Below are 14,064 nucleotides of genomic sequence, written 5' to 3'. Positions count from 1 at the left end.
TCGGCTTCCGCGGTGCTTTGTGCAACGGTTTGTTGCTTCTTGCAACTCCATGAGAAAGGACCATTTCCAAGAGTGTAAATGTAGCCCGATGTGCTCTTGCTATCATCTAAAGAAACAGCCCAATCACTATCACTATAACCAAGCAAAGCTTCATTCATGCCATCCTTATACCATATACCAAAATCACTAGTACCTTTCAAATACCTTAGGATTCTTTTTGCACAACTAAGATGATTTTGTGATGGACTATGCATAAATCTTGACAAAACAGCCACACTAGACATGATATCCGGTCTAGTAGAGCATACATATAAAAGGCTACCAATTAAACTTCTATAGATGGAAGGATTTACCTTTGGAGAATCATCATCCTTCACCAACTTGGTGCCTTCATCCATAGGTGTGGCAACGCTATTACAATCCTCCATGTCAAACTTCTTGAGCAACTCCTTCACATAGCTTTCTTGAGATATGAAGATGCCCTTGGATGATTGGACAACTTCAATTCCAAGAAATTATTTCATCTCTCCAAGGCTAGACATCTCAAAGTTCAATTCTAGCTCACTTTTGAAGTTGCTCACTTCTTTCTCATTACCATCGGTCACTAGGAGGTCATCAACATAAAGAGACACCAACACCATGCAACCATGATTCCTAATATACAATGTAGACTCATTAGGACTCCTCCTAAATCCATGCTTTGTTAAAAAACCATCTATCTTGGCATACCATGCCCTAGGAGCTTGTTTAAGGCCATACAAGGCCTTGTGTAGCTTGTATGTCAGGACCCGTCCAAAATTCCTCCCCGGAACCCTAGACAAGCCCTAATCCCAGGGAAATACCACCGAATCTTCCAACGGAAAATCCGGCAGCACCTCCCCTAAGGGTAGGACTTACCAAAAATTACCTGCACTGAAAACACACTTCAAAAATTCATCCCCTTATTCCTCCCACATTACTACAATTTGTTTCCACAAATTTACAGCACTTCAAATAATAACAGCAGCAACCCAGTGCATAAATAATAACTACACGTCCAATATAGTATACAGAGCATTATACAACAAATGTGGAATTAATACTATGACAGATAAAAAGCAATACAAGATAGAGAGGAAAAAGGGAAGAAATACTTCTTGGACTTCGGCAACGAACTGAGACGTCGGGCTCGCCCCGGACAATCAACGTCTCCAACCTGGACCTAGGGGAATGGAATTTAAGAGTGTGAGATGCTAATCATTTCAGTGAGTGACCCTATCTACTGAACACCTTTAATATTAATAATATACCAAATAAAAGGATTTAATTAATCAATACCGAACAATTAAATAAATAAATAAATAAACAATTGAAGTAATATTTTCTCTCAAAACCCTCACTATTCACTCCATTGGAAATGTTCCCCTTTTAAAACATTTTCACAAAACCCGATATTCGTACTTCCCGAAAACCAAGGGACCAAATAATTTAATAAACAACAATAAATAAATAAATACCCAAATATAAATAAACTGTAATAAATTATAATAAATAATTTTGTACTCTTTGGGGTTTGAAATCTCTATCCGAAAAATTTGTACTTGACGCACCACACCATATACCAGTGATGCCCTCCGATACCCAGCGTCCTGAGCACTGATTGGCGGGGGGATTAAAGAGAGAAACTTGCAAACGGCACTTCGGCGTCCCGACAGTACCGCTGCTGAAACCATCATCCCGGCCAAGGGAGGGGCGGCTGTGGCCAATATCAAACTTGCCTGCCCACGGTCCAATGGCAACTCACGGGTGAAATAATAATACTTGTGCGCTGAACCACATATACATATACCAGAACACCAATACTGTGTGAATGCGTCTAAAATAATTATTAAACCAACCGTACCGTTTTTCCAAAATTACCGTGGAAAATATACCAAATTTTCACAAAATACCATCCCACATATTTTCTTTTAACAAACCGGTACGAAAACATCGATAACAAATAAACCATAATTTTCTCGTAACACAAGATGCAACAATTAAAATACCGCGGGCATAATTTATACAATTTAAACAAATATTTTCATAAAATATTTAACCCAATTATGCCCGAAAAATAATACTTAAAACCACGTACGATTATTACCGAAATACACTTTGCTCATGCATAAATAATAAATTAAACCACAATAAAATAACAATTACATCGTACCACATGAGCATGATTCAAATACCAATTAAACATAATTAATTGCCCAAAATATTTTTGAAGGTGGGTCACTCACCTGGAGCACGCAATTTACCTAAGATCCACCATGGGATCAATTCCATGACTCACCCGTGCTCCTAGAACAAAATCCACACACAGTCAAATAAATTAATATTTTAATCGGGTAATAATACCTGGTACCCAGGCGGTCAAACACAAACGTTAACCAACATGGTCGAATAATATACCGAATTGAAGCTTGAGCGACGAGGATCACGGATTTCGTCTTACTTTCCGGTGATGGGACCCGAGGTGGTCGGAATCTCGGCGGAAAGCTTTCGGGATTTGACTCCTCAATTCTCCCAAACCGTCGCAAATTGGTGGAAACGGATGCCGGATTCGGGTTCAGGAGGTCGAACACAGTCGGGAGGGATCAGCGGTGTGACTGGGTACTCGCCGGAACAGTAACTTCCGGCGAACCGCCGCGGTCACCGGCGGCGGCGCGTGCGGTGGCCGTTGGCTGGGATTTTTTGCAGATTTGTAGATCGAGGGGAGAAGAATCCAACGGGACCGGCGGTGAGGCAAACGGAGGCCGGACAGCGGAGAAATCGGGGTTTGAAAATTTTCGGCCCCTCGCTAGAAAACGCTCCGATCCCGGCGCGTCGGAGGTCCGGTGGCTGTGAAATTTGGTGGGTAGCCCGGACTTGAGGAGGTGGTGAGGGCTGGTCGGCGCCGGAATATTTGAAAAACTCCGGCGGCCGGTCGGACTCTCTCTCTCTTCCCCGAGATTTTTGTCAAATAAAAGCCACTGTGTGACACTATTCATTCCACGTGGACCAATCAGAAGCTGACACGTGGTGTCACTGTGCACTTAAGCCAGATATAATAAAATATTACGGTATCCGGCGAACTTCAAACGTCCATAACTTTTCAACCAAACGTCCAATTTAAACGTGCCGCTAGTCTATGAACTCGTATCGACGAGTACTTTACAACCGTACAAGAGTCAACACCAAATTACACCACAAGAAAAAGTCAACTCCGGCACCTTTTGGACTGTTTGCACCTCAACTTGTTTTGCCCATAACTTTCAAACCGTAACTCCGTTTTCAACGTGCTACTAGTCTACGAACTCATGCCAACGTGTACTTCATAACGGTACCTCAGTCAACCTAGAATTCCAATCGAGTCAAAAAGTCAACTTTTGACCCCTTGAGTCAATGATCAATAGTCAACCTTGGTCAACGTGCGAAAATTCCGACATGGTTCGGGACGGGGTGTTACATTGTATACCTTCTCTTCACTTCCTTTCTTCACAAAACCTTCGGGTTGCATAACATAGACCTCTTCCTTCAATATTCCATTCAAGAAGGCTGACTTCACATTAAGGTGATATACTTTCCAAAACTTTTGTGCCGAAATTGCAAGGAGAAGTCTTATGGTTTCCATCCTTGCAACCGGTGCAAAAGTCTCTCCATAATCCACACCGGCTTGTTGTGCATATCCTTTGACAACAAGCCTTGCCTTGTGCTTATTTATGGACCCATCCGGATTGTACTTGGTCCTAAAGATCCACTTCACCCCAATAGCATTCTTTCCCTTCGATTTTGTTACCAAACTCCAAGTGTCATTCTTGTTTATCACATCGATTTAATCTTGCATGGCTTGTCTCCAATATTTTCTTGCCATAGCCTCATGGACATTGATTGGATCACTCAATGCCACATTACACCTTTCATAAATCTCATTAAAAGGTCTTGTGCCTCTCACACCATCACCAATCTCCAAATCAGCCCCTATGGAGATTTCTTGCTCATTCTCATCATATTCATCATCATGGGCAGCACCTTCATCATTTCCTTGTTCCTCATCATTATCATGAGCTTCAAGCTGACTGTCTTCATCCATACTAGCCAACTCCTCCTTACTACAAACCCATTTAGCTTCCTCATCAACTTTCACATCTCTACTTATCACAAGTTTCTTGGTTTCCAAGTTATACACTCTATATCCCTTGGTCACATCACTATAGCCAACCAAGACACCAACTTGTGACCTTTCATCAAGCTTTCCTCTATTTTCTTGTGGTACTAAGATGTAACAAATGCTTCCAAATACCCTTAGATGATCAAAAGAAGGCTTATATCCAAACCAAAGCTCAAATGGGGTTTTACTCCTCAAAGACTTGGAGTAAAGCCTATTTTGGATGTAGATGGATGTATTAACTCTTTCAGCCCAAAACTTCGTTGGCAAGCCACTTTCAAACAACAAACATCTAGCCACCTCCATGATGGTACGGTTCTTCCTTTCACATACACCATTTTGTTGTGGTGTGTATGGTGTAGTGAATTGATGAACTATACCATGATCCTTACAAAGTTGTTTGAAAGCCTCACTTGTGTATTCCCCACCATTGTCCGTCCTTAACACCTTTATAGTGCAACCGGATTGATTTTGCACTAACTTCATAAATTCTACAAACTTATCCAAAGCTTGTGATTTTCTTTCAAGGAAATACACCCAACACATTCTTGAGTAATCATCAATGAAAGTTATGAAATATTTGCTGCCATTTAAGGATGGAACACTCATAGGACCACAAATATCCGAATGTATAAGTCCTAGCTTCTCCTTTGATCTCCAAGAATAAGATTGAAATGCTAGCCTAGTATGCTTTCCTTTTTGACACACTTCACACACATGTTCTTGCTTCTCCACCAATGGCATGTCTCTAACAAGTTCATGTGTGCCTACCAATGACTTAAAGCTAGCATGGCCTAGTCTTTTATGCCAAAGTTGAGAGGTGTTCTCAACTTTGGTGTTCAATGCAACCGATGCACCATTTTCATCCATATTCAACCTAAAATTCTTGTTCTTCATTCCAACACACATTAATTCATTTCCATGAGGATCAACTATAGTGCATATCATGTTTGAGAAGTGTAATGCATATTTGTTCTCAAGCATTTGACCTACACTAAGTAAGTTCTCACATAAAGAAGGTACATAGAAAGCATCATGGATAGTTTTGATACCTTTGGTGGTGTGTATCACCACATCTCCTTTGCCTTTCACTTCCATCAAGGCTCCATTTCCAATTTTAACTTTGTTGTGGCTACTCCTATCCAAGTTTGTGAACCACTCATGCTTGTGAAACATATGGTGTGTTGCTCCACTATCAATGATCCATCCTTCATCATTCTTGATGCTACTAAAACAAGTAGCAACAAACAACTCTTCGGATTCACTATCACTTGCATTATCTTTAGCAACATTTGCTTGTTGCTTATCTTTCTTGTTAGCCTTGCATACTCTCTCCACATGACCCTTTTGTTGGCATTTATGGCAAAATGCATCCGGACTCCACCAACACCTTCTTGGATGATGACCTTTCTTCTTGCAATGGTGACAAGGTTCATAGGACTTCCTCTCGGGTTTGCTAGTTTCACCTTTCTCTTTTATGACCTTAAGCTTGTTCTTCTTTTAATTTTGTGTCTTTTGATGTTGTTTAGACATAAATGCAGCCTCCATTGATTCTTCATGTCTAATCCTCCTCCTTTGCTCCGTAGCTTGCAAGGCATTCACCAACTCTGTCAAGGAAATTTCATTTAGGTTCCTTGACTCCTCCAATGAAGATATCTTAGCTTCAAACCTCTCGGGCAAAGAGATCAACACCTTTTCTACAATCCTTTGGTCACTTAATCTTTCACCTAGCACCCTAATTTGATTCACCATATTAAGAAGCCTTGTGGTGAACTCCTTAACTGTTTCTTTGTCTTTCATCTTGATAGTCTCAAACTCCCTCCTTAGGTTAAGGATTTGCATTTGCCTTGTCCTTGCACTCCTTTGGAACTCATCTTGAAGTTTTTCCCAAGCTTCTTTGGCACTCTCACATGCCATTATCCTTGTGAAAATGGTATCACTAATACAAGAATGAATGGCTGTGAGAGCCTTGAAACCTTTAGCCAATTCCTCTTCATGGTGCTTGATTTGGTTGACCGTTGCCCCTTGTCTCAAAGGCTCGAGTTCTTGGGGATTTATGGTGACCTCCCAAAGACCATAAGCCTTCAAGTGGCTTGCATCTTGATACTCCAAATGTTGTAGTTCTCCCCATTGAAGATAGGAGGAGAAGGAGTTAAAAAACTTGAAGAAGCCATGTGAATGTTGCTTTCGAGTATGAAGGAATATGAAAATATATTTGTGCTTTCAAGTATCTCTTCACTCTCAAGGAACGAACCAGCCCAAAAACCTCACAAATCTCACAAAAATATGCCTTGATCTGATACCACTTTGTTGGGGTAAGAAGGTTATGACCAAGAGCAAGCTAGCTTGAAGTGTTAGCAACAAGCAAACTTTTGGTGATGCTCTTGGGAATGGTTGTGTGTGAGTTGTGTTTTTAGGTTTTGGTTATGGTGTTTTCTGGTTTTTAGGGTTCCTAGAGTGTTTAAGGTGTTGAAGAAGAGATAAGAAGAAGGGGACCACGTTGGCTTTTGAAAATAAGGCTTAGATGTGTAGCCATTTCATTCATTTTACAATATAAGCTTGAAATTACAACTAGTTCACACATGCCAAGCATGTGAGCTTACAAAATGAGTAAAGTATTTGAAATTTAAAAAGTAAAATGGTCAACACCTAACTTTTCATACATAAAAGAAGTAAAAATCAGCTGCAACATGTCTATTCCAAATATAGTAAAAAGTGGCACATGGTTTGAACTAAGTTCGTATTGTTTAACTAGTTTGGGTAAACAACCAAACTAGCTTCACCTACTTAGTTCCCCTTTGTATCTGCTTATGAAACTTGGTTTGAATCATCCTTGGTCATCAATAAATATTGTTCCAAGAGCTAGGAAAGTTCTAAAACCGGATCATGGGCCAAACAGCTCCAAAACTGACCCATACTCTGCATACTGGGCCCATCAGATGCAGCAATCTCTTTGGAATATAAAATGGACTTTTCCATGTCATTTTGACCTGAAATTTTAACCATAGTCTTCTATATATGTCTGTAGACATCCCTTAAAAGTTTAGCCCAAAACTCCATTTTCAACCTGAGATATAAGATAAATAGTGGAACTATGTTGCTGGAAATTATGAATCCAGCACCATAGGCATTTCAAGCATAACATTCCTACTCTTTTGTGCATAATATTGCCTATACTTTTGCATACATAACTTAGGCACAAAACATTATCAAAATATACCTTGCATCAATTAAAAACATACAAAAAATATAAACTCATAAAAGGAAAGGATTTGATACCAAGGTGTGCATGCTAGCCGGTGACATGCACCATCAAATGGCAAAATTGCCACACTTCAACACACAGGTCCAGCCACCATTCCAATTAGCAATCCACATCCATATCCCACCACTATTGATTTCCATCCAAAACCAAATATGGAATCTGATTTCTCATTATTGTATTCATCATTAGAAGCTGGCAAAGTAGGAGTTTCACATTTTCTGGACAATGGAATGCCGTACAATCCCAAGTTACCCTCAAAAGAAGAATCTTGAAATGTTGAAACTTGTCCGCCTTGTGGTATTTGACCCATAAGTTGATTGTGAGACAAGTTTAAATATGCAAGAAACGTGAGGGTTGTCAATTGCTGAGGGATTTTACCAAAGAGCTTATTGTTAGATAGGTCCAATGATTCGAGCTCCTTTAGATTTGCAATAGCTGATGGGATGAGTCCATTAAAATTGTTGCTTGACAAATTCAGCATAATTAGAAACCGAAGATGCCATAATGTAGTTGGAATTTCTCCATCAAATTTATTGTTGGAGAGATCAACGGACATGAACTTGGAGCCTCTGCAGATTCTATAGCCAAAATGGGAACGTATCGCTTAATTGATTGTGGCCAAGATCCAAAACTTCTAAATCTTTGCAGTTGACAAGTGACCGTGGAATATTCCCATATAATTGGTTGCGACTCAAGTCCAATGTCATTAATCTATCCTTACGTGTGCAGATATGAGGAATATTCCCATGGAAGTTGTTTCTTCGAAGATTGAGTACAGCAAGGCCCCAGTTACCCAAACATTGAAAAATAGAACCTCCTAGACGATTACTTGACGCATCAAGTAGTCTTAGATTCCATAAGTTACAGAACAATGGATCAATTGTTCCAGTCAAGCTATTATTTGAGATGGAGAAATAAAGGGTGAACATTGGAGGAACAACAAGTGGTCCCTGCAACATGTTTGAATTAAGATCAAGATAAGTCAATTTCATCCACGGGAGAACTGATGGAACTTCTTCCCAACCGCTAATGAAATTGTGAGAAAGACTCAGCCATCTCAAGTTCATGGTGGCTATACTCAAGAATCATTTAGGTATTGGGCCGCCAATAATATTGTGAGAAAGATCTAATCTCACTAATTCATTTTGTGCTTTCAGGAAATCAGGAAATTCACTTAAGTTGCACGAGGATAATTGTAAATATTTAAACTTAGGAAGAGCATAAACATTCATACTTACATTTGTTGTAAGAGATAGGCTATTGTATGAGAGATCAAGATTATTAAGCATGCTCAGCTCTGAGAAGACAATGCCCAAATCGACTCTGCCACTTAAATTATTTGAATTAAGGTACAGATTAGTCAGCCGATTCAATTTGAAGATGGAAGTTGGAAAATGTCCATTTAATTTATTTCCTCCTAAAGTCAGAGTAAACAATTCGGATGAATTAGAGATCAAGATACTCTCAAGGCCTATAAACTGATTGTCATCTAGAATTAGGACTTCCAAAAGAGGCAATGTAAGTAGAGACGAAGGGATGACTCCATTCAAAGAGTTGGTTGACAAATCAAGGGAACTAAGAAAGGTCAAGTTATTAAAAGCACGGGATGGGATTGGACCTGTCAAACTAGTGTTATGGAATCCGATTTCTTCCAGAAGATATAGGAGTGATAATGGGAAGCTTCCATGGAAATAATTATCTGAAAGATCCAAAGAGGTTAGTTGTGTTAGATTTCGAAGTGAAGATGGTATCTGACTTCTGAAATTATTGTCACTAACATCTAAAGATTTCAGGTGAGGAAGGTTGAGTGAAGAAGGAAATTCACCGCTAAATTCATTGTTTTCCAGGTGAAGTTGTGTGATCTTTGCAAGGTTAAGTGAAGATGGAAATTGGCCATTGAAATAATTGCTTGACAGGGAAAGATAAGATAGTTGAGAAAGGTTCCAAATAGAATGAGGAACTGGCCCTGAAAATTCACGTTCAGAGAGACTCAAAACCTTCAAGGACTTGAGGTTGCCAACTGAATTTCGTATTTTCCCTTCAAATTTTGTTTGTTAAAGTTGCAAAGACATGAGATTGCTGCCAGAATGAAATTTGGGAAGAGAATCGATGAGATCACCATTACAAGACAGATCAACGATTTGTAAGTTGGGCAATTGGAATATCTTCTTCGGAAATTCACCATGTCAACTGCAGCTATGAAGAGAGAGATGAGTCAGGGAAGATAAATTGGCCAAGGATGCAGGTACTTTTGAAAAAAGATTTAGACTGTCGAGATGAAGTTGTCTTAAACTTGACAAGTTTTGGGCAAGCTTTCTCAGCAGCTCGGGATCTTGGTAAGGTGGACACAGAGAAAAAGGCCAGTTAGAATAGGAAGAAAGATCAAGTGAAACCAAATTTGTTAGGTTTAAGATTTGAGATGGCATAGGGTCACAAAACCCAGAGAGAGAGAGGTTGAGATGGGTTACCGTGGAAAGTTAGCCAAACTGAGCAGGAATTAGGCATGAATTGAAGTGGTTATAAGCAAGGCTTAGCTTTTCAAGATGAAGCAACCTGAAAAGGCTGCTGTTAGAACGCAAAGGGCAGCCATCAAGCCTGCTGTTGCTGAGCTCAAGGCATACAACATGACCTGTTTCCATATTGCAAGTGACTCCATCCCACAAGCAACAATCACTGCCTTCCTTCCAATCTCTCATCTTTGAATATTCTGGGTCTATGGGGCTAAATTCCCATTTGAGTTGCAGTAAAATGGAGGATTGGTGAGGGAGGCAAGAGGAATTGGAAGAGTGTGAAAGAAAGAAGAAGCATGATGATGAGACGAGCAGGAGATAATGGAATAAGAGGAATTGATATGCCGTTTTCATTTTCACAGGAATGATATTGAAAAATAGAGGAATCAGATTATGTATCTAGTAGGTTGGAACATATGAACGTTATAAGGCTTTATATAGTTCAATTTTTAGTATAGTGCAAATTTCAAATAGTTCCTCTTATTTTACACTTTATTATTATCATTGAGAATATATATGTGAATCTGAATTTTTGAAAATTAAATGGCTTTCCAAAATTTTAAAAAAATAAATAAAAAATCTTTTTGGTCAACAAGCTTCTTTCGAGTCTTTTTCTACCTTGAAAGTAGAAGTGACTAAAAACTCCATCGACATATGGAACACCAAAAAAGATTAAAAAATTGCAGGGATATGAATCTTGACCATACACCTATTTATTTAAAAATTATTTTGATAGGAATGTATTTATAGAGAAATATTCTACTCCGCCGTGTCAAATATGTAATATTTCTCCACAGCTTATTAGTTATATGTAATCTAACCATGAACTATATAAATGTAATCAATGTATGTAATTAATGGGTTGTTAGACAACATAAATTGTCCTATTTTGTCTTTATAGAAAAAAAAAATACGTCTATTTTGTCCAATAGTCAACGAGAATATTTTTTTTTTTAAATATTACAATGAGTACATGAATGAGATGGTATCATAAGTTACTCATAGTTGATATTTATGTGATGCTCAATGTGGGTCAGTGCAGCATACTAATAGACTATCTGGTATTTAATTTCACATCACTCGGGTGTAGATAATGGGATAATTCAATTGTACTAATATAGTTATCCTTATAACGCCAATATCTTTTCAGAACGGTTAGCTTCAAAATTTAAAAGAATATTGAAGTTAAATTTAATTGTCAATAATATCGATAGAGAATGACAGATATGCAGTAGAGATGAGATGTTATATTTAACAATTGTGTGTATGTCACATGCTTTATTTTGGTATTGATATAATTATTGAATTGCTTGGTTTACATTGTAAATGATATATATGATTGTCATACAGCATAGCATCAGAATTTAAAAGAATATTGAAGTTAAGTTTAATTGTCAATAATATCGATAAATAATGATAGATATGCCAATAGAGACGAGATGTTATATTTAACAGTTATGTGTATGTCACATGCTTTACTTTGGTATTGATATAATTATTGAATTGCGTGGTTTACATTGTAAATGATATATGATTGTCATACAGCATAGCATAATGTATCCATTACATATTATACTATCAGGACCGTCCAAAATTTCTCACCGGAATCCTAGACAAGCCTTGATCCTAAGAAAACCCTACCGGACCCTCCACTGGAAAATTCAACAGAACCTCCCCTAAGGGTTGGACTTACCACAATTTCCCTGCACTGAAAATACACTTCTATATACACCATCTTATTCCTCCCACCTTATTATAATTTAATTCCACAAATTTATAGCATTTCAAATAAATAGCAGAAAATCAGTGCATAATTAATAAATAAATGTCCAAGACAGTATACAGAGTTTTATCGAGATACAATTAAATATGAAATTTAATACAATAAAGAATAAAAGAAACAATACAAGATAGCAAAGAAAAGTAAGGCTCCTTGAACTTTCAGCAATGAACAAGACATCGAACTCGCCTCCAGACGATCAATGTCTACTAACCTGGATCTAGGGGAATGGAATTTAAAAATATTAGATGCTAATCATCTTAATGAGTGACCCTAACTACGATACAATTATTATAATAATAATAATATAACAAGAAGAGTAATTTATTAATTAATAATAAATAATAAAATAAATAATAAATAGTTAAAATATTGTTTTCTCTCAAAACCCTCATAGTTCAATCAATTGGAAAAGTTTTCTTTTTAAACCATTTTCACAAAACCCAACAATTGTACCCCAAAAATCAAGGAATAATTGAATTAAATGAAATGCAATAATATAGAATGCACATAAAATACAAATATTAATTTAGAACTCAAAAGTTTACATTGGAAACACTTTAAAAACCAATTATTAAATTTAGAATAAGATATTATAAGATGAAATAAAATAAAATCATAAATAAACTTGTATTAAAGAAATTTGGCATAAAACAAAAATAAACTCAATATATAAATTATAAAATTTATTATTTAAATCAATGAAATAATCAAATAAACATTTTAATAAATTTTAAACCTCCAACTTGAAATAGATTATAAGATATAAATAAAATTCATGTTAAAATCTTGAATTAAAACAAATAATAAAAACGTGGTAAAATACATTTAAACAATCAATCTAAAATACGTAGATTAAACAATTTAATTAATGAAGGAAACACTTAAATCGGTTTAATAATCTATTTGAAGTAAATGGTAAAAATATAAAAGAATTTATTTTAAAACACCAAATCCATTTAAACAGTAAAAATCAAGGTAAAATGCATTTTAGAAACATTAATTTAAAATAATTGACATAAAATATGAATAAATACATTTTAGAAAATACTAATTGGAAATAGGTGATAAAACAAATTAAATATACTTAATTTAAATACGACTTTAAAACTTTGGGATTTGAAATTTATATCTAAAAAAAATACATGCCGCACCACACTATATAACAGTGATGCCCTACGATACCCAGCGTCCCAAGCACCTTCTAGCAGGAGATTAAAGAGAGAAACTTGCATACGGTCGCTTCGGAGTCCCGACAGTGCCGCTGCTTAAACAGTCATCCCGGTCATAGAGGGCGGCGGCTATGGCCAATATCAAATTTGCTTGCCCTTGGTCCGATGGCAACTCACAAGAGACATTACAACTTGCGCACTTATCTACATATACAGTACAGAACACCAATGCTGTATGAATGCGTATAAAATCAATTACTAAATTTATTATTAAAATACCAAGTTTTTCCAAAATTCACAATCACACATTTTTCATTAATATCACCAGCATAAATCCATCAATAATATCTAATTTTTTCCATATCATAAAATCAACCAGATAATATTTCAAATGCATAAATATATATTTTGAAAGCACCATAATTTAAACCAATATTTTCTTGAAATCTTTAAAATTCAAATCATGCCAAAAATAATATTAAAACCACATGAAATTCGTATATCCTTAAAATCATGTAAATGCACTTATTATGCATCATAAAATCAACATCAAACTCAACAATAATTAATTAAAAACCTTAAACCATAATTCTTTTAAAATCCCAAATACATTTTGGCAACAACACATAAATTAAAATTCACATGAAAGCTTCCAACAATAAAATTTAACAATTATTAACAAAATCCCATATCCATAAAATTCTTGAAATCAAAATATTTCTTAATGCACAAATAATTATAATTCATTCAATTTTGGCATCAAAATTCCAAATATAAATTTACTAAATATTTAACACATGGAATATAATTTCCAAATATATAATTAACACAAAAATATATATAATTTATCAACCCAAAATAATTTTGAAGGTGGATCACTCATCTCGAGCACGCAATTCAATCAAGATCCTCCATAGGATCGATTCCACAATCCACACGTGCTCCTAAAATATCCACAATACACAAAACTAATTATATTAATATTTTAATCGAGTAACTCCCAAATGGGTACCCAGGGAGCGAACACAAACGACAACCAAAATTTATGAATGATATACCAAAGCAAAGTTTGTGAAACGAGTATTATGGATCTGGTCTTACTTTTCAGAGTTTGGACCCATGGTAGTCGGAATCTCACCGGAAAGCTATCAGACTTTAGGCCCTCG

At 36.5% G+C, this 14,064-nt stretch overlaps 1 protein-coding gene across 1 annotated transcript; it reads right to left on the bottom strand.

Moving 5' to 3' along the window:
- Positions 1–7,506: 7,506 nt before the first annotated feature.
- Positions 7,507–10,092, bottom strand: LOC132799435 (receptor-like protein 35). The gene is made up of 4 exons (XM_060811257.1): positions 9,990–10,092; positions 8,675–9,474; positions 8,097–8,386; positions 7,507–8,014 (listed from the first exon to the last, which is right to left on the bottom strand). Exons 1-4 carry the CDS (start codon positions 10,090–10,092, stop codon positions 7,507–7,509), a joined length of 1,701 nt encoding a protein of 566 aa, XP_060667240.1.
- Positions 10,093–14,064: the final 3,972 nt, after the last annotated feature.

Source organism: Ziziphus jujuba, chromosome 9, assembly GCF_031755915.1.
Source record: "Ziziphus jujuba cultivar Dongzao chromosome 9, ASM3175591v1".
NCBI lineage: Eukaryota > Viridiplantae > Streptophyta > Magnoliopsida > Rosales > Rhamnaceae > Ziziphus > Ziziphus jujuba.
The sequence above is the reverse complement of the archived record's forward strand: the minus strand, read 5'-3'. Positions and strand labels throughout refer to the sequence as shown.

Bases quoted from the DNA above. Each gene is read 5' to 3' on its own strand.
- LOC132799435 (XM_060811257.1), bottom strand. From the start codon at position 10,092: ATGGAGTCACTTGCAATATGGAAACAGGTCATGTTGTATGCCTTGAGC. The intron at 9,475-9,989 runs GTTGCTTCATCT...CAAAATTTGAAG, and splicing joins TCTAACAGCAGCCTTTTCAG to GGAAAATACGAAATTCAGTT. The intron at 8,387-8,674 runs GTAAGTATGAAT...AACATGTTGCAG, and splicing joins GCCTATCTCTTACAACAAAT to GGACCACTTGTTGTTCCTCC.